Source organism: Mesocricetus auratus, unplaced genomic scaffold (genome assembly GCF_017639785.1).
Source record: "Mesocricetus auratus isolate SY011 unplaced genomic scaffold, BCM_Maur_2.0 Super-Scaffold_4256, whole genome shotgun sequence".
NCBI lineage: Eukaryota > Metazoa > Chordata > Mammalia > Rodentia > Cricetidae > Mesocricetus > Mesocricetus auratus.
The window spans coordinates 132,008,459-132,030,305 of record NW_024429182.1 but is presented as its reverse complement, the minus strand read 5'-3'; the positions used below and the strand labels follow the sequence as shown (position 1 = coordinate 132,030,305).

The 21,847-nt window shown below is 44.6% G+C and overlaps 1 protein-coding gene across 6 annotated transcripts in view; it reads left to right on the top strand.

Annotated features, from left to right (window-relative positions):
* Positions 1–21,847, top strand: part of Apba2 (amyloid beta precursor protein binding family A member 2) — a 226,921-nt gene that overhangs the window by 156,471 nt on the left and 48,603 nt on the right. For all 6 annotated transcript variants that reach the window (XM_013123904.3, XM_005084409.4, XM_040730813.1 and 3 more), the window contains one exon: positions 14,427–15,420. In XM_013123904.3, coding sequence (XP_012979358.1) covers positions 14,467–15,420 — 954 coding nt within the window. In that variant the 5' untranslated portion in view covers positions 14,427–14,466. The remainder of the gene's footprint in view (positions 1–14,426; positions 15,421–21,847) is intronic.

Genomic DNA, 21,847 nt, shown 5'->3' with positions numbered 1-21,847 from the left:
AATGGTTATTTTAATGTTGGAGAAAGTCTTCCTAAGGACAAGCAATATTACTAAAGGGTGAAATTCACCAAGAAGACAAATGTGAATGTGACTAACAACAGAGCCCCTAAATACACAAAGCAAAAGCTGATTGAAGTATAAGAAGCAGGTAACTAACAGTCTCAGCGGTGCACACTCAGTAACTGGTAGAACAAATAAGGCAAGGACAGCAGAAGTACAGAGCAGATAGACACTCAAACCAACTAAAATGTACTATGGTCACCTATAGAAAATTACTTACTAACAGTGAAATAGACGTTGTGAAGTGAGTATGGAACCATCCCCAGGTAGAGTATGTGGTACATTATAAAATAAGTAATAATACATTTAAAATAATTGAAATTTTGCAAAGTATACTCCTTGATCATAGTGGGATTAAACTGGAAGCTATAGAATAAATACATTCCCAAATATTTAGAAATAATATTACATACTTCTGAAAGACTTCTGCGTCAAAGAAAAAAATCTCAAGAAATGAAACAGCTTGAAAGAAATGAAAATTAAATTCTAATATGTCAAATACTGTGGTATGCAGCTAAAAAGGAGCTTTGGGGGAACTTTATATTACTCAATGAAAGACGTACTCTTCATCGACATAGCTGTTACCCAAAGAAATGGACCAATTCATTAAAAATGATGAACTACTAAAAAACCTCATTAAAAATAGATAACATAAATTTCCCTATATCTATTAAAAATGTCAAATATATAGTATGAAAAACCTTCTAAAACATTCCAGTTAACTTAAATGGCTTCATTGCTGAGTTCTTCCAAATATTTCAAAAAGAAATAAGATAATAATGATGATACCCATCCTTCATAGCCTTTTTAAGAAAACAGAAAAAGCAATTCAGATGTGACTACAACATTCATTTCATATACGAAACAAATAAGAGATACTTTAAGAAAATTTTAGATCAAGTATCTTGAAAAAAATAGATATGAAACATCCTTCACACAATGCTCTCAGCGTATCCAAGGTGAAGACATCATGGCTAAGTAGTCTACCCTGTACATGGCTAAGTGGTCTACCCTGACATCATGGCTAAGTAGTCTACCCTGACATCATGGCTAAGTAGTCTACCCTGTACATGGCTGGGATTCAGAATTCATCAGTTCATCAGAGAACTCCATGGTGGTAACAGAGTGAAAAGAAGAAAAGCTAGGAGTGTCTCAGTATGGGTAGAAACAGTCAATAAAATTTAACAGCCATTCATGCAAAAAAAAAAAAAGACCAAAAAATCCACAATTCATAAAACAGGATTAGAAGGAAAGGAGGGAGGGAGGAGGGAAGGAATGAAGGTCAGACAGGAAGGGGGGACAGAAAGGGGTGGGAAGGAGGGGCAGGAATTGATGTCTGCATGCGCACAATGGAATGAATTAAGCCAGTTCCTCGGCATTATTGTCTACAAAATCCTTGCCACGTACAAAATACTCCAGGTTCTAATGAATAAATTCAGTGAGGCTAGGATTCAATAATCAGTGATATTTTGATACTAAACTCAATAGCTAACCATAGAAAGAAAATGATGTTTATAATAGCACAAGGAAGAAAAGAAAGAATGCAGTACAGCAGACAGGGAGGAGAGAATAATTGCATTAAGAAAACATGTAGAATGTGCATTCTGGGAAGTATAAAATGATGTTGAAAGGGAAGATGACCTAAATAAATTTAAAGATTTATCACATTTATGCATTTGAAGATTCAGATATTCTCCCCAGGTTGTTCTATGGAGTCAAGGCAATCCTAATCAATCAAATACATGATAAGACTTTAAAAAATAGATATTGAGAAACTGCTTCTAAAATTTGTATAGTTGGGCAAGGGAAACTGAATAGCTGAAACAGCAGTCAAATCCAAAGTTCAAAACAAGAAAGACAACAACCGCGATTGCCTGTGGAGATTTCACAGATCCTTGAGTGCACATTATCTTTATGGATGGTGTTGGTGTTCCAGGGCCACCATAACAAAGTCCCTACAATGGTGACACCAGCAGCTGAAATGTATGGCCTCACAGTTCTAGAAGCTAAAGATCAAGGCACTGTCGGTAATTCACTTCCTCCTGAGCTCCAGCTTTCCCTTCTAAAGCAGTCTCCAGATGTTCCTTTTCAGAAGGACACAGTCATCCTAGATCAGGGTCTGCCCAAATGAACTTACCACAAGAGCCACATCTGCCATGTCCAGATCTCAAATTAAGATTGTATTCTTCGGTCCTGTGGATTTTGACATGTGTGGGTTGTGATGGGTGTGGGGATGGGACTCAACATGTGCCTGGTTTAAGTTTTCAATGATGAATGTACTTGAAAATACATGAACAGGACAGCAGCACAAACAATCATTTTAAACTGCACAATCTTGTAGCTGTTTTCTCTGAGAATGCTAGACTTGCTACTGAGAACAGCTGTTATTGCCATCAGCCTGTGTTTGTTAAGTGGAGAAGTTGTTTCTCAAGCATGGTAAGAAAATGGTGAGAGTTGTGTCAAATTACCATCATATCACCACTCTTGCTTATTCCCTACCATGGTCAGCTTCCCATTACTGTAACGAATGTGACACCATCAACTTACAGAGGGAAAGGGTTGACAGCACAAGAGAAGTCGTAGAGGGCGGTCCTAGAGCTCTAATAGCCCTCTTTAGGGCCCACTTCTAGTGACCCAAATAGGGCACAGCCTCACGTCTATAGAGTTCACCAGCTCCCTGTAGTACTATTTTGTAGGCCAAACTTTTAACACATGGGTCTCAGGAAGACTTTCAAGGCCACAGGCATAGCAGCCCATCACAGCTTGCAGGAGTGAATATGCCACACCATGGCTAACTTCAACAAGCCCTTTCCCAAAAGCTCTTGAGAAGTTCTTGTGCAAAAGAATGCCTTGTTTTGCTATTGTTATTGTTTACTGGTTAGAGATGACCATCAAGGATACTAAAGTTTCTGTGAAGAAGTCCACATGTCCGTTGCTGATGTATGACACTGGCTATGGCTTTAGAGTAGGCTCCGATACAGGACTCTGGAAAAGCCAGTTCTCGTGGTCCTGCTGCTGACTGAGAGGGGCTGACAGCAGTTTTCAGGGAATTTCCTTTTCAGGGCTGCCTTTTCAGGGAATTTCCTCTTTCTAAGATAATGTTCTGGTGGGGAAGACACATAAGCATAAAGAATCCCAGAGGAACAAATTAGCCCACACAAGTTAGTCCACACCCCACCCTGAGCCCCTTAAGAAGGGTTGAGACCTCAATGCTTCCTGCTGTAGAACAGCCACCTGACCATGTGTGGCTTCCTGGACTCCATAGTGCCTGCAGAGAGGCACTCGTTTTTTTTGCTTTGTTGTTTTGTTTTGGGCTATAGCAGTTCCATGAAGATATAATGCCATTGTCCTCTGAGTCAAAGGCTGTATTGCTAATATTTCAATGCAGTTTCTCAGTTTATTCTGTAAGCACATGACTGTATCTGAACTACGGCACTGCATTCTCTATGCTAAACTCTGTAAATGTCTCCATTCACACAGTTGTCTTGTGGTTATGTCAGTGCTGGTTTAAATAGGATCCTGTTAATGAAGGTTTAATGTGTGTTCCACAGTTTTGTGCCTTCAAAGAAAAGCATATCTCCCTGTAATCCTAAGTAGGTTCTAGGTCTTGCTTGACAGTGATGGACATCAGCCTGGGTTCTAGAAGGGAATTTTTGAACTGGCCCCTCTGAGCTCAGAGTTGCCTGTGATCTTGAAGAAAACTATTTGGTGTCGTCTGTGTAGAGTGTTTGGGCTGATTGTATGAGTGTACTCTAAGACCATATCAATGCAAATTGTGTGTAGTGAACGCAGCTAAATTATATTAGAAAGGAACAAAAGAATGTTATCTTTACAACATTCGAGGCTTCACTGGAAGACAGAAGTGCTGGCACCAGCCTGGTTGTGTCTACATCTTATCTGTATGCTATGATTGTCCCCAGTCTGGACCGTGGTGGCTGAATAGCTTTTTTCATCTCTATGTGTTACATTACAAGTTCCTCTCAGAGCCAGTTAGTGCGTTCTCCCGTGTAGAAGACAAGTGTGACGTGTAATGAGGACATTGCAGCTCTTTCTTGTCGACAATGAGCCTTTATCCCCATCTCATTAGGATGCTTCAGGAGCCAAGTGCTGAGCAGTGTCAGGCTGTGTTTCTTGTTGATTTATGTGCTGTCACAGAATTAATTGAGTCTGGACATGGGGTCTTATTTTCTTGGACATGTAGCAGGTAATTGTGCTTCTCCTGTACATTCAAATAGTGTTCCAGATGGTCTGTTATGAAGGATTTGTCTTTAATATGACTAATCAGAAGCAAAGGACCTCAATATGTTTGTGTACATGCTCTGCAACAGAAAGTCTCTGGACCCCTATAGGTATGCAGTTAACTATCACTGGCCACACTCCTCCCTGTGCTCATCTGAAGATGTGAGCCACTAAATGCATAAAGGTTTTGAAGTGTTCTGAACAGTGGGGGAATGGCTTCTGGCATATCCTTTGGAAGCCTCACAGCATCACTTATACAAGAGCAGGACACTGCATTCAGCAGGGGAATGGTTTCTGTATCAGTAAAAGCCACTCTAACAAAAATACTGCAGATGGGCGTGGCTCAGGCTATATCTATATCTATATCTCAGAGGCTGTCTGGGGATGCCTAAGGTTAAAATGCATTGGGCTTCTCTCGTGACTCATAGATATTCACACGGGGCCCTTACATGGTGGAAAGGATAAGGCAGATCTCCCGAGTCTCCTTTGTGAGGCTCAGAAGGCTAGCTTTTCTGGCATGCTCTCCTCACATTTCCACCACCTAATACCATCCTTTTAGAGGTTAGAATTTCCACACAGGAACTTTTAGGGGGCTCAACCATGCAGTCTATAACAAGCTGTCTATTATCTTGGAACTATGATGCAGCTATTAAAGTGACACTCATGGGGAGTTTTTATTGCTTATAGTGTTACATTAGAAGGAACGAGAAATGGCTGAAGAGATGGTTCAGCACATAAGAACACTTGCTCTTGAAGAGGACCTGAGTTTGGTTCTTAGCAACCATCTTGGGCTGCTCACAACCAGCTGTAATTCCAGCTCCAGGGGATCGTCATTCTCTTCCGGCCTCTGCAGGCACCTGCACCCCCACCACACACCCACACACATACACACAAATAAATAAATATATAAAATATACTATAAAAAAGAAAAAGGGGAGAACACACAACTGCATTTCCAGTAAGCTCTTAGCCGTGTGAAGAGATGGGCTGAATAAAGAAAGGTATACACCACAGAGCCTGCAGTGTCTGTCTTCAGCTGCATCTCTTGACCCTTCTCCTTTCTTGCTAAATGCACAGCACAATGGATCACCATTCCCATGGCCAGAAAGTAAGGAGTCCTCAGAGGCAGTCACGCGCTGAGTATAAAACTCTGCCCACATCATTGCAGCAGACAGCATGCCAGATTGCTCACACCTCTGGCTCTCCCTCAGTGAAGCTCTTCCAGGCCTCCCACAGGGCAGCTGTCCCCACACAGTTGTACCCCTAGATGTGGTATGCAGTTAAGCAATTGAAATCTGCCCACCAGTTGCTGCCTGAGTTCACCAATGATGGCAGCCAAGCGGGTGGCCTTCCTCTAGGCATTCAGGGGCTCCCTGAAAAAGTCACTTTGAAGATGAGGTTTGAAAATAGCACTCTTTGTCATCAGATTGTAAAGGATTAGCATGCTGCATGCGGTGTGTTGATGCTTTGTTGGAATACACACTGCCTAAATATCACTGGATGTTGTTTTCTTATCCATTCTGAGACTGTGTACCACAGAAGGAGTGACCTAGGGAGAACAGAACTTCATTTGGCTACTGTTCTGGAAGCTGGAAAGTCTAAGGCCAGGACACTGGCACCTGCTGAGGGTATAGCATGGTGGAGTGTTAAAAGGGCACAGAGTAGTATGTGAGCATGTGTGCCTTCTTAAGGCTATAATAGTGTGTATTCAAGTGACATTGTACATATTGAGCACGTTACAATTTATGTATTTCAAAATACATATCATGTAAATATACATATATTTACATAACAACAATTACTGTAAGAAAAAAAAGAGGCCGTGAATTTGAAAAAGAGTAAGGGGGGCGTATATGGAATTCTTTAAAGGGAGGAATGGGAAGGGAGAAATGATATAATTAGTTTACAATCTCAAAAAAATAAATAATTTTTAAAAGACACTAATGACATCATGTGGGGGCTCTGCCCTCATGACCTCATCTAATCCAATTTTCTGCACAAATTCACTTCCAAATACCACTAGCACATGGACATTTCATTTAAGACATAGGTACAAGAAATCTAATCAAAGAACTATTTTCTAACAAAGCATCGTTTTGTTCCACCTACATCCAGGCACACATTTGTTGTCTCACTGCCCCTTGGCCTCACCTTGTCCTCTGGCATTGGAGTTGTCTGTTGTTCCGCAAAGGGCCACACTCTGCCAGATTGTCCACCCTTTGCCCTGCGGGTAGCATTGGGAGCGACCTATAAGCTGGATCTGAAAACCATCTATAGGAGTTTTAACCTTTTTCCCTGTGCCCATGGATGGGCTGGGGCATATAGAGAAGGTACTCTATTGCTTGGTAAAGAGGTCAGACCCACCCCACAGAGAGTGGAGAGTCCCCAGACACCCACAGATAGACATTTAGGATGCATTGTTCAAGTGAAGTCCTAGATCTGCTTGAATTGGAAGCACTTACAGCTCCAGGCTAGGCTGTGGCACACCCACCCAGAACATGCCACGAACATGCAAATCCCCAAGCTGACCTTCAAAGTGAGTGTTGGGAAGCAGCCCTTTGCTTTCTGCTATGACTCCTCTTCTGGGTGTGCTGCTACCTAGATGCCCTCATGCGCCGCTGAATATCAGGCTTGGTGTCACCTGCCATAGCCACTCTCTTCCTGCTGTGTTAGCAGAGCCACTTAAGATGCAATACATCACCTCCTTTGACAATCATTTGCAGCTTTCCTTAACTCCCTATTTGTTGAGTTTAGTCCAGGATCGGCCACTCTGTTGTGGTGGGACTATGGCATGTTGCCTGAGAGGTCACTATACTGGAAGTTGGATCCTGTATGATAATAGAGGGAGGTGATGCAGTCTTTAAGAGATAGCGTAGAGGAAGACCCTTAAGTCACTTCGAGTGCTGGTCTCAGTGGTAGTTCTCGTGAGGTCCCGAGTTACCTTTTTTAAATTTTTTTAATCTTATATATATTTAAATTAGAAACAAGCTTGCTTCACATGTCAATCCCAACTCGCTCTCCGTCCCCTCATGCCCCCCACCAAATCCCCAACCCCAACCCAATCCCCACTCCAATCCCCAGGGAGGGTGAGGCCATCCATAGGGGATCTCCAAAGTCTGTCATATCATTTGGGGCAGGGCCTAGGCCCTCCCTCATGTGTCTAGTCTGAGAGGGCATCCCTCCATGTGGAATGGGCTCCCAAAGTCCATTCGTGTGCCAGGGATAAATACTGATCTACTACCTGAGGCCCCATAGATTGCCGAGGCCTCCTCATTGACACCCAAATTTAGGGAGTCTGGATCAGTCCCATGCTGGCCTCTCAGACATCAGTCTGGGGTCTGTGAGCTCTCCCTTGCTCAGGTCAGCTATTTCTGTGGGTTTCCCCAGCATGGTCTTGACCCCTTTGCTCATCAGTCCTCCCTCTCTGCAACTGGGTTTCAGGAGTTCAGTTCAGTGTTTAGCTGTGGGTGTCTGCCTCTGCTTTCATCAGCCACAGAACTAAGGCTCATGTTTGTCTCTGTGACTGGGTTACCTCACTCAGGATGGTTTCTTCTAGTGTCATCCATTTGCCTGAAAATTTCAAGATTCCATTGGTTTTTTTGCTGAGTAGTACTCCACTGTGTAAATGCAACACATTTTCTCTATCCACTCTTCAGTTGAGGGACATCTAGGTTGCTTCCAGGATCTAGCTATTACAAATAATGCTGCTATGAACATAGTGGAACAGACATCCTTGTTGTATGAATGTACATGTTTTGGTTATATGCCTAAGAGTGGAATTGCTGCATCTTGTAGTAGACTGATTCCCATTTTCCTGAGGAATCTCCACACTGATTTCCAAAGTGGCTGTACGAGTTGGTACTCCCACCAGCAGTGGAGGAGTGTTCCCCTCTCTCCACCTCCTCTCCAGCATAAACTGTCATTGGTGTTTTTTATTTTAGCCATTCTGACAGGAGTAAGATGGTATCTCAGAGTTGTTTTGATTTGCATTTCCCTAATGGCTAAGGATGTTGAGCACTTTCTTAAGTGTCTTTCAGCCTTTTTAGACTCCTCTACTGAGAGTTCTCCATTTAGTTATGTACTCTACTTTTTAATGGGATCTTTTGGTATTTTAGAGATTTGCTTCTTGAATTTTTGTAAATTTTGGAGATCAGCCCTCTGTCAGATGTGGGGTTAGTGAATATCTTTTCCCATTCTGTGGGCTGCCTTTTTGTCTTGTTGACTCTGTCTTTTGCCTTACAGAAGCTTCTCAGTTTCAGGAGGTTCCATTTATTAACTGTCAATCTCAGTGTCTGTGCTACTGGTGTTATGCTCAGGAAGCGGTCTCCTGTACCAATTCGTTCAAGGATGCCTCCCACTTTCTCTTTTAAGAGGTTCAGTGTGGCTGGATTTATGTTGAGGTCTTTGACCCATTTGAACTTAAGTTTTGTGCATGGTGATAAACATGGATCTATCTGCAGTCTTGTACATGTCAGCCTCCAGGTATGCCAGCACCATTTGTTGAAGATGGTTTTTGCAGTTTGGTATTGACACAAAAATAGACAGGTAGGCCAATGGAATGAATATTAACCCACAACCTATGAACACTTGATTTTTGACAAAGAAACTGAGTTACCTTTTGAGAGAGCAAATTGTTATAACAGCAAGCTTGGTCCTTGGAGTGCTCATTGGCTCTCTGATTAGCATTGGCCCCCTTCCCCTTTGACCATACTCCACCAAACCTGTGCCATCTACTCTGAGGCTTTTACTAGAACTGGTGCTGGCATCTTGGCCTGGAAACCTTCAGAGCTGATCTAAATAAACCACTTTCTATTATAAAGCTACACAGCCTCAGGTATTTTGTTGCAGTAACAGAAAGTAGACTGATTATTAGTAGACTCCTATTTAACCTCTTCAAGACCTATAGGCAGATAATGGCATTTCCGGTTTCCTAACTGTGGAAGCCATCTCAAATATCTTGCCCAAAGTCTCCCAGGAAACTGCTGCATTTGAACAAGGGCCTTAGTGTCCATATTTAGTGAGAGTGCGCCTTCTTTACACCAAGGTGCCCAGGTGGTGAAATGGGACTCTGCAAATTCTTTGAATGGGCATCATTCCCCTCCCAGGTGGCTGCCATCGGTCCTTCCTCTTTGAAGTCACTGAAAAGAGGCCCAGATTAGAACTCTGATGTCAAACCCAGATGCCACAGCTACCTTTCGTAGTGAAATATTTACAAAAATTAGACAAAAACCAGATCCTTACCCCTGCTCACTAGAATCATATTGTGACTCAAAGGAAAAAAATCAGTAATATCAACCCCATTTGTCCTTAACATTCTGATAATTGCCGTTGATTGATTGATTGTGGCTGTTGTTGTTTTAGACCATTGTGTTTAAAATGTTATTTGTTCTGCTTCCTGAAAATTTTGGTGTCTCGCTTGTCTTAGCAGCCCCGGGTAAGCACCAATAAAACAAAAGCATGGTATTTAGGTTAGGATAGAGGGTGTGGTGGGGCTAGAGAGATGGCCTAGCAGCCAGGACTGCAGTCACCCCCAGTTCTGAGGGAAGCAGAAAAAGGAAAAGCCAGGACTTGCTGGCTTTCATCCACCTGAGAAAATAGAGGCTTCAAGTTGAGGGAAAGATCCCGCCTCCAAAGAACAGGCAGCGAGTGACAGAGGGGGACACCTGACATCTTCCTTTGGCTTCTGTGTATGTGCATAGACATACACGCCTACATATACACATGTGAGCATACAGTGACAAAAGTCGACTCACCAAAAAAATGGATAAATCTTTGAAATTAGAAATAAATCCCTATAGTTGCTACTTTTCTGTTCTTGTGATAAAATACCATGGCCAGAAGTAACTCATAAATCACAAAGAGTTTATTTGGCACTTAAGTTTGGAAGTGTGTGCAATGGCAGGGAGGCATGACCAGAAGAATGAGGTGGCAAGAGCAGAAAGCTGAGCCGTCACACCGTGAGTGTGATGACACCAAATCCCGAACAGATAGCAGAGTGGATGTGGCACGGAGACTTTAAACTCAAAGCCCACCCCCAGGGGTGGACTTTCCTCAGCTGGGTTACACCACTAAACCTCCCCAAAAAGTGCCACAAACTAGGCACTAAATGTTCACACATGTGAGCCCATGGAAGACGTTTCTCATTCAAATAACCACAGGGAAGGATGGATGCACCTAGTACCATTTTTAGTTCATCCCACAGGAAAGAACATGGAGATGGTCAGCAAGTTAACCACATGATGGGAAGGAGAAGCAAGGCCGTGAGGACGTGCAGGTGGTGTCATTTGCCTAGGGACACGACAGTGTCAACGAAAAGCAATCAGGAATAAGTAGGTTAATAAGATGTAATTTTCCTTGGCCAGTGCATGTTTTTTAACCTACATACCAGTAGCAACCAGGTAAATAAGGGGGGAGAAACTTCATTGTGACATGAAAACAGTGTAAGAATAAACTTAAGAAAGGATGTTATAAGCTTGAAGAAAACTGCAAAGTCATTGAGATCCATTTAGGACTTAGGTAAATATAGAGCTATTTGAAGTGAAATTGGTTAAAAAGATCCAGTATTGTAAGTTTGAAAATTTCTCTACAATAATTGATAATTGGAGGGTATGCCAACCACAGTAATGGTAGAATACTGGAGGACATTTGGACTCAATAACTCTTAAGTTCATCTGGGAGAATAGATGTGAAAATAGCTGGGGAGATAAAAAAATGAAAGTAATGGAGAAAATCGCCTTATCTGGCGTCACAGTCTCACAGCCACAGTAATTAAAGTGGCATGGAGCTGGTGCTGGGGAGGACAAAGGGCATAGAAAGTCTGGAAAGCTAGGGTTACTCAAATGTAGTGCACACAGCCTGTCTTAGAACTCACGACTCTCAAGTTTATAATGCTGTGCCAGTGTAGCCATGCAACCCGCCTGTTTTGCGCTGCCAGCATAATATTTAAAATCCACTTGAGTTATTCAGTTGTTAGTGGGAGATTCACTTTGTGCTACAGGATTTCCCCCAACTGTAGGTGAATGCAAGTATTGGATCATGAGCATGTTTGGGATCAGGGAGGCTACGTGCAAATGCTCTCTAGATTAGAGTGACTGAATTCATTTTCTTATAGAATTTTCTTTATTTTTTGTTAGAAACTTTTATCTCTTATTCATATATTATAAAAGCAAAACATTCACAATGGAAACTACGTACTAGAAGGTTACCTCAGCATTCAACCACTTTTCCAGTGTATCTTATAATCAAAATCAAGGTTTATGCTTTTGGCGCAAAACGTGTTCCATACCTCAAAGTGAATATGCCTGATGGCACACACCTTTTATCCCAGCACTCAGGAGGCAGAGACAGGTGAGCTCCACGAGTTCAAGGTCAGCCTGGTCTACAGAGCTATTTCCAGAATAGCCAAGGCTACACAAAGGAAACCCTATCTGGAAAACAAACAACAAACAAACAAAAAAAGACTAATGAAAAGGTCATTAGCAGGAATTTAAGAGTTTCTAACAATTTATTTGTTTGATAAATATTTTAGCAGAACTTATAGAGATTTCTCTCCCTTTTCTTTCTTTTTTTCACTTTTTTTTAAGCACAAGTCCCTTTGTCAACCAGTTCTGCAGATGAGTAACAAACAATTCTAAAATGAATAGCACTGGAAATACCCAATGAGATTTTTCCAATAAACGTCTAGACTTCCCTTGAGTTTCACGAAGCTGTAGCTATAAACTATACTTGTAGAATCCAAACTAAACCAGTGGAGATAAATTCCCAACTTAAAAAATCCAACCTTTAGATGTGTGCAGTATTTTCAAAGTGCAACAAGGGCATTGGGATGCATTCATTCAGTGTGGGGATTGCGATGTATTTTGGGTACCACTGCAGGTAAGAGGGCTGTGAAGGGCACTCTGGGAGATAGGATGTGGACAACTCTGGTTCGTGAGCCCTGTGGGGAGGCACAGTTTTTAGAGTGAGGCTGTTGAGGACTTGTGCTCAGACCTGGTCAGGGGCTGAAACTATTCTGCTAGGTTGTCCTCAGTCTCCCCATGTCTGACACGTTGCCTTCACCACCTAAATACCCATTCAGCCCCTGTGCTCCCACCCTCCACTGGTCTAGCCTAATGTCCCACTTCTTTTCTGTGTTTTTATTTAGCTATGATAAAATAGGGATAGAATAAACTTACTGCCCTAACCACTTTTTATTTTAATGGAAGTTCTTGTTTCTTACTAGATGACTGGAATATACTTAAAAAAAAATAAGTAGGTATGGGCTGGCCAGATGGCTCATTGAGGAAAGGTGATTGCAACCAAGGCTAATGGCATTGAGTTTCATCCTCTGAACCCACTTGATAGAACCAGTTTCTACACGTTGTCTTCTGACCTCTACAGGCAGGCTGGTAGATGTGCACATACGTGTTTGTACACACAAACACTCATATACACACAGAAAATAAAGTAATTGTGATGCAAAGAGAAGATATTGTGTTATAAATGTCACCATTGCATTATCTAGACTCTTGGTCACCCCTTTGTGGATCTAGAACCCACCCCTTCTTCTTGAGGCCTGTGATAGCCCTTATCAGCTGCCTTTACTCCTGTCTCCGCAAAGCAGCTGGTCCATGCTAGGCCCATAGAGGGGATCCCAGCAGAGGAATCCTGTATGTGCCCACTAGCAATGCCAGTGACCCTGATTGGTTAAGAAATAAAACACTGACTGAGGCAGTGCTGGCAATGCTGTCCCAGCGCAGGCACACAGGATCCTTTCAGGGTTCCCGTGGTCCCATGCTGCAGCTACATCTTGTTCCTCTTTTCCCTTTGGTTGGGGAGCTCTCTCCTTCCTGCTGAGCCCCCAAGCCTGGGAGGTGTCACACATGCATTGAGTTATCTGTTGCTCAACCAAGACAGGTCCACTAATTCGTCACTATGTGAAGACAGTTATGGAATGGGAGGACGGAAAGGACAGGGCAGACAGAGGAGGGGGACTGAGATGGACTTCGGGGAACTTCAGATTTAATTATTGTGTTTTCAGTGTGTTATAAAAGTAATGTATTTTTATAGTTAAAGATGCTTAAGCATAAAATATAGAATCTAAGTTTTCCTTCTGTGTGGAGTCCTACTCAGCCTTCTCAAACATTCTGTCGCAATTCTGGTTTTTATTGCTGTGATAAAATGCCATGACCATAAGCATCTTGGGGAGGAAAAAGTTTATTCTATCTTAGAATCCTCAGGTTGCCCAGGAAAGTCAAGAGAGGGATTCAAACAGGTCAGGAACCTGAAGGCAGGAGCTAATGCAGAGGCCATGGAGGATGCTGCTCCCATAGCTTGCCCAGCTTGCTCTCTTACACCATCCAGGCTCACCTGTCCAAGAGTGCCACCAAACACACTGAGCTGGGCTTGCTCACATCAACCATCAGTCAAGAAAATTCTCTCTAGACACCTATAAGCCAGTGGGGCATTTTCTCAACCAAGGTTCCCTCTTCCAAAATGACTCTAGTTGTGTCAAGTAGATTAACCAGCACAATACTTTATTTGTACACTTAATTTTATTGACATATAGTGATGGTGTAAATATGGGGTACACTGTGATACTTCAATATGTGTGTATCTTGAGTGCTGAAACACAGGTGTAGACAAGTCTATTTAATGTTGTTCCTCATTGTCATGGGTCTTCATGGTGTCTTCAGTAGGTGCTGATCTTTTTCTCTTTCAAGAGCAGATGCCCCAATCTTATGACCCTTTGACTTGGTCACCTGGGTTGCCCTGTATAGAGGTTAAGAATGAGCCTACATGCCATAGTGTTCTCAGGGGCAGACCACCTACCTTGGTTCCATCTCTAGCACCAGACTGATACAAACCAGTGAGTCTATGAGTTCTAAGGTGGACTTGGGCATCCTGGTGATTATCCTCTCCTCCATGCCTTCTTTTGAGCTCTACCTGTCCTTTATCCCTCCAGCCTAGTCATAGGCATTCAGATAGGACTGTCACACCCTTTGAACATCTATGCATTCACAGTGCCCTGAGCAAATGTGCTGTCAAGATACAGTGATGTGGGTTTTGTCACATAACAAGAGGCATGTATCGTGGGTTGGCCATGATCTATGTGACTCTGATAGCTCTCACTACCTTCCTCTCCACAGTGGCTGCTTCCAGGTAATAATGGCTGTGTGAGTGTCCACTATGGCCCACCGCAAGCGCCAGAGCACTTCGAGCAGCATGTTGGATCACAGGACCAGGCCAGGCCCTATCCCCCATGACCAGGAGCCTGATAACGAGGACACAGAGCTGCCTTTAGAGAGCTATGTACCCACGGGCCTGGAGCTGGAAACTCTGCGGCCAGAGAGCCCCACGCCTGAGGAACAAGAGTGCCACAACCATAGCCCTGATGGGGACTCCAGCTCTGACTATGTGAACAACACATCTGAGGAGGAGGACTATGATGAGGGCCTCCCAGAGGAGGAGGAAGGCGTCACCTACTACATCCGGTATTGTCCTGAGGATGACAGCTACCTGGAGGGCATGGACTGCAATGGGGAGGAGTACATAGCCCATGGTGCGCATCCCGTGGACACTGATGAGTGTCAGGAAGCGGTGGAGGAGTGGACAGACTCAGTGGGCCCTCATACTCACAGCCATGGGGCTGAAAACAGTCAGGAATACCCAGACAGCCACCTGCCTATTCCAGAGGATGATCCTTCTGCCCTAGAGGTCCACGACCAGGAAGACGATGGCCACTACTGTCCCAGCAAAGAAAACTACCAGGACTATTACCCCACAGAGGCCAACGGGAACACAAGTGGCACCTCCCCTTATCGCATGAGGCGTGGGGGTGGGGACCTGGAGGATCAAGAGGAAGATATCGACCAGATAGTGGCTGAGATCAAGATGAGCCTGAGCATGACTAGTATCACCAGTGCCAGCGAGGCTAGCCCTGAACATATGCCTGAGCTGGATCCTGGGGACTCCACAGAGGCCTGTCCACCCAGCGAGACTGGCCATGGCCCCAGTAGGCATGAGGCAAGGCCCAAGTCACTGAACCTTCCCCCTGAGGCTAAACACCCTGGAGACCCCCAGAGAGGACTCAAGACAAAGACCAGGACCCCAGAGGAGAGGCCAAAGTGGCCACAAGAGCAGGTAGGCCTTACCTATCACCAGAAAGGGGGTAGAGGGTCCTAGAGAGTGAAATATCACCCAGTAGATAGTGAAGCCTAAGAGAGGTGATGACAAGTGGAGGGGAGGTTAGGTGCCCTGCAGTTCACAATGTGAGCTAAGTTAATTTGTTCAGTAACTGTGATGGTTTGGGGATGCTCTGGTCACTTATAAGTCCATTCCTTAAATCCAGGAATCCAGAGCTGATTGGCAGCTCTGATCTCCTAGGAAATGTCCTGCCCTCAGAGGCTTCAGTCTATATTCCACTGCCTGAATCTGTTCCTGGCGGGCAGAGTATCCATGCTACCTTCTGATTCACCGAGGCCAGCAGGGCACTGGTCAGAATGGCGGCAAGGGGGATGTAGGCTTTCATGCATTTCCCCACCTAGGGAGATAAGTGCATTTCACAGTGCCCATTGCAATGTCTCCAAAGCTCTCTTGACCTGATAGGTACTTAGTTGTGAAAATTTACTGTCCTGAAAGTCATTATTTGAAATCTGATAAAGTCATAGAGAATTATTTTTTAACACAAGGGGTCAAAGCACAACCATGATTTATTTAAGATGCATCAAAGCAAATATGTAATCAAGCAAACGCATTTGAAAAACCACCATCCCAAGCCTCCAAATAGGAAAAAAGAAATCACTGTGAGTAGATGTAATTGCTGCATTTGTATAAAAAAATTTCTCTTTGGCCTTTTATATTCACTGCTTCCCTGGTTTATAAAGCCTTATTTCCCCCCCAGAATATTCTGTGAGTTTGAATTTAGTCAATATATATTGAATTGAACACACACACACACACACACACACACACACACACACACACACACACAGTGAAAACTTGTGTTGGGAATGTAAATCACATTGACTTGCTGTGAGATTCCCCACACATCTTGGTGCCTTTTGTTCTTGCTAAGTTAATAAGTACCAGCTGACTTCACTTTGGGGGTGCTCCTGTCATGCACAGTAGTTCTGCCTTCATGGGGGGGGTGCTGTGGGATATAAAGTGCTATTGTACTAATGAATGATGGCGGCAGGGGTTCTGGGCCCTGATCTGGGCTCTAGGCCAAAATGCCCACATTTTTGTTCATTCACTTTCAGAGCATGGGCTTGTCCCCAGCAACAGTGATGGCACTGCAGGGATGGACGTGGGTTATACAGAGCATGTGACATCCTGTGTTTTGTTGTAAAAAGTGGCCTCCCCGTCATAGGTCTGCCAAGAGAAAATTATCTTGGAACCTGGTGTGGAGTGGGAAGACCTCATGTTTTTCTCTTTCTCACTTCATGATAACCAGATGTTGAACTGAATGAAATCCCATAGACCTTTGGGTGGGAGTGGTGGGAGGGTGAATGGATGTAAATGGATATAAGGACAAGTTGTGGTGGCTGTTTAGAAGGGCAGGTGGAAGCAGAGAAAGTATCAAGCCATCATGGGAGACAAGAACAAGAAGGAAGTTTGTTTAATGGAAAAAGCAGGTGTCTTTAATCTCCAAGACTAAGGTGTCCTTAAAGCATCACTCTTAGCCAAGACATTGGAAAATTCGTGAAAGCTAGCTAATCATTACATAGGCTGGGTTTCGGTTTTTGTTTTCTGTTTTTTTGGGGGAGGGTTTTTGTAATTACTGATTCATTAATTTGTTCTTTCATTTACAAACTAATCCTCTCAAGAGACAGCCAAGCAGACCCAGCTCTAGGCTGACCAGACCCTCACAAATGAATGAGCCTAGTGCCTTTGGAAGACTCTGTTGGGCTTTGCCATGTGGCTGAGGTGTATATCCTGTAATACACGTCATACACGAGGAACTTTGAGAGTGGGCCGGAGATATGCACTGGTGATGGAATCTCCTTGGAAACCAGATTCTCTAGAACATGCACGACACTGAATACTTCGAAGGTGCTTCATTTGAAGCCACAGCTGTGTTCCTAAAAGGAATACTCCCCTGGGGACAGCCAAGCAGTGCCAGGGACCATCAAAAGCCTGGCCCAAGACAGTGAGTCAGAGTGCCACTGAGTCCCCAGCCCAGGTCTTGGAGCCATCGCATGGTTAGGGAGGCGCTGCCTATAACTGAGGTAGCAGCAGCAGAAGAGAGAGGCTGAACAGCCCTGGCATCCTTGTAGACTTTCTCTGTAAAGCATGCCCTTGGCCTAAGGCATGGGCCTCACAGGGGGCACCCCAGAACTATTCAGTCCTATTTGCATTTCAACAAGATAGCACCTTCAAGTCAGAGAAACAAAGTGTGCAGGTCTTTAGCTGGAGGGACATGGCAGCACCCCTATGTCTCCATTTTAAAGTTTGAAAATGATTGTCAGGGTTAGTTTTTGAAGTGTGGCTTGAGTGTCTGTGGAAAAAACAACCCAAATCTCTAAGGTCCAGGATCCCTTACTGGATTCCAGGATGATTTAAGGCCAACCCAAAATGGTGGATGATGGGTACATTTTACTCTTGTCATTAGAAGGCACCTATGCTCACCACTCTATCATTGATGCTGTACCTCTTGTCATCATTGGGACCTTTCATGTCTGAAGATATAATGATTGGTTGGTTTCAATTTATACACATCCTTGGGTAACTTCGAAGATGGCAGGGGAATCGGTGGCATGGTACAAAGGGCTCAAAGTCTCTGATCTCGGGGGTTAATTCCTGGAGCAATCCGAAGATTCAGTGCCAAGGTTGGATTGATGAGACAGATGAGGTGTGTCCTAGTTACTATTCTGTTGTTGCATAGAGACACCATGCCCAAGGCAGCTTATACAAGAAAGCATTTAACTGGGCTTGCTTACAGTTTCAGAGGGTTAGTCCGTGACCACCATGGTGGGGAGCAGGGTGGCAGGCAGGCAGGCATGGTGCTGGAGCAGTGGCTGAGTGCTCCATCCTGACCTGCAGGCAGGAAGCTGAGAACACACTGGAAACGGTGTGGGCTTTTGAAATCTCAAAGCCCACCCTAAGAGACACACTTCCTCCAACAAGGCCACACCTCCTAATCCTTCTTAAACAGCCTATCAGCTGGGAACTAAACATTCAAATATATGAGCCTAAAGGGGCCATTCTTATTCACACCACAGTGGTTGAAGCCCTCAAGGGATAAGTAGTTCTCCCTTGTACAACTAAAAGGACTGATCTTTGCTCCCAGGAGTTTCTCACCTGTGCTCTTAAGGAACACTGAAAGAACAGTCTGTCCAATGTCAAAGATGCTGTTCTGTGGGTGTGTGTGGTGGCCTGTGTGGTGGCAGGTTTTCCATGTGGGCTGCCTGCCAAGCATCTGGGTTTAGCAAGTGCTACTTAGCTTGATTTGGAGTGTCCCTCGCTTCTGCCCCCTTCCCTGCTGCCCTGTGGGGTCTGTTGTGAGATAAGGCACCCAGAAGTCCTTAGGGCAATGTAGTCCTCTGGGCTTTGGGGATTTCTGGCTGTTCCCTGTCTGGAACCTTAACATCATACAGTTGATAGCATTTGGTTTATAGCCTAGTTCAGCAGCTCTACACCATGGGTTCAGTGAACCAAGTACATGTTTGGATTATTTGCGGTTTTCATGATTTCTCTTTATCACCAACCCAGCAGTGTTTTCCAGCAAGAGCCCTCTGATAAGAGGAAAACAAGAAAATCAATACCTCATAGCCAGCTTAATACAACAGCTAAAGTGAAGTGTGATCCAGGGCCTTCAGCCACATTGAGTGTCACACCCATCACCATTCATTGCAGAGGCGTTCTGTCTGTGACATTTCACTGAGGCTTGTTTTGTGAAGGACTTTTCCAAGTTGCCATGCGAATGTTGGTACCAAGTAGGCAGAGATAGTGCTACTGGCATGCCTGACTTTGACCTGCTTCTGGGAGGTCATGCACCCATCTGGTGGTGTGTGAAGAAACGATTAGCTCCCAGAGTATAGAAGAGAATGGATGGAGAGAAGAGCTCAGGGGCATTGCTAGCATCTAGGCACCTCCCTGGTCTGCATGCAGCAGTCCCTCCCTGATCTGCATGCAGTGGTCCCTCCCTGATCTGCATGCAGTGGTCCCTACCTAGTCTGCATGCAGTGGTCCCTCCCTGATCTGCATGCAGCGGTCCCTCCCTGATCTGCATGCAGTGGTCCCTACCTAGTCTGCATGCAGTGGTCCCTCCCTGGTCTGCATGCAGCGGTCCCTCCCTGGTGTGCATGCAGCGGTCCCTCCCTGGTGTGCATGCAGCGGTCCCTCCCTGGTGTGCATGCAGCGGTCCCTCCCTGGTGTGCATGCAGCGGTCCCTCCCTGTCTGCATGCAGCGGTCCCTCCCTGGTCTGCATGCAGCAGTCACTCCCTGATCTGCATGCAGTGGGCAGGAAGGATACAGAAGGGGCTGGGAAGAAGGGCTTTAGTGTTTGCCCTGTGCCCAGAGGGTACAAACTATCCCAGTTCTGCTGCAGATGTTTTCTTGTTTCTTGTCCTACCATGTCCACAGCTGTTTCCATCCCAAATAAGCACACATATGCTATATTAGTTATCAAACTGTTGACTGGTGGCTTGGACTTCTTGCTGGCTAGCTCTGTCTTGATTAATAACCCATAACTACTAATCCATGTATTTCTACATGGCCTTGTCTTACAGGAGACCGCCTGGCACGTCCTATCCTTCCAGTCCCTCCCATGGTGACTCCTTCCAGCACCTCTCTGCCTACCTTTCCCAGAATTCTCCTTGTCTGCTAATCCTGCCTATCTTCCTACCTCTGCTGGCTATTGGACAAACAGTGTATTATCTATCAACCAATAAGAAAAACATATATACAGAAGGACATCCCCCATCACAGTTCAGATTGTGTTTTGGAAAGTGCCTATAGGACAAGGATTTTGGGGGTGGCGGTTCCTGAGGACCTCTCCAGTCTTAGGACAAACTCCTCAGGCCCTGGGTCTCTGTGGAGGACATCTCACCTCTTCCCCTGTACAGCCCTCCTGTAGCCTGTCCTTCCCATCCACACATGCCTCTGTTCACACATGCCTTCTGCGTCTGCCCGTGGGCTGATTTCTGTAGCCCATACTGCTTGACTGGGCCTTTATTTCTTGGAATCACCCTTCTCTCAGGGCAGTGTGACAGGCTGACCTCTGAACCTGCTTTAACAAATTCCCAGGATTGTTTTGAAAGAGAAATCTTGTGGGTGCTGTTTGACGTTGTTGTCGCCTCTTCTCGAAGAGCTTCTGAACTTGATGCAGGGGCATGTTGGCCCAGCCAGCTTTAAAAGGGGGCTTGGTAATGTGTCACCAGGGGTGGCCGTTACTCTCAGGAAGCAGTTCATTTAGCAGAAAGTAGAAAACTCTGTTAAAGTCAGGGTCTAAACTGTTTTGGTTACCAAAAGTTAATGAACTGATTTTTATATCTTTTTTACTTTCAATGCACAAATGGAGTTCAGTGTTCTAACATGTATACAGTATAGAATGACTTAATTAGACCACTGTTGATTCTTTATGATAATTTTCAGTGCAGGGACTGGGGAGATGACTCAGTGGATAAAGCACTTGATGCCCGTGGGGATGATCAGAGTTCCAGTCCCCAGTAGCCATGCAAAAAAATGAAGCCTTTAATCCCAGCACTCAGAAGGCAAAGATGCTATCCTCCAGGCAAACTGGCTACATTATCTGAACTGGCAAGCTCCAAGTTCAGCAAGACATCCTGCTTATGCACATCAAGTGAGAACCATGACTCATTGTCAGAATCTGGCCTCACACACATGGGCACACACAGACATGTGCATTAACAGGAGCATGCACCCATCCATGAGCATGCACATATGCACATATGCATACACACCCCTCATATGTGCAGCCACCAAAATTGTCAGAAGCTGTCTTTTCCCTGGTTCAGTGTGTGATGCTTGAGAGTCTATCTCCCACAGTCAGGAAACCTGGATCTCACCTTACGATCCAGAACATTTTGGGCAACCTGCTTGCACTGGTCAAACCCATCTCCAAGGTCTGGGAAGGAATATGGATTTGAACCTGGGTGTTGATGGAGTATAAGGGGTGTGTGGTGCTAACCCTGATGATGATGGCAAGTTTATTTTATTTTATTTTTTAAAACAATCTTTTAATTTTACATACCAATCCCATTCCCTTTCCTCCCCTCCTCCTGTCTTCCCCACCCTCCCCATCTACTCCTCAGAGAGGGTAAGACTTCCCATGAGAAGTCAACAAAGACTGGAACATCATGTTGAGGGAGGTCTGAGGCCATCCCCCCTGTATCTAGGTTGAGAGAGTAACCCTCCATAGGGAATGGGCTCCAAAAAGCCAGTTCATGCACTAGGGATAAATTCTGGTCCCACTGCCAGTGGCCCCATAAACTTCCCAAGCTACATTTCTGTCACCTACATTCAAAGGGTCTAGTTTGGTCCAATGCAGGTTCCTCAACTGTCAGTCTAGAATCAGTGAGCTCCCACTAGCTCAGGTCAGCTGTT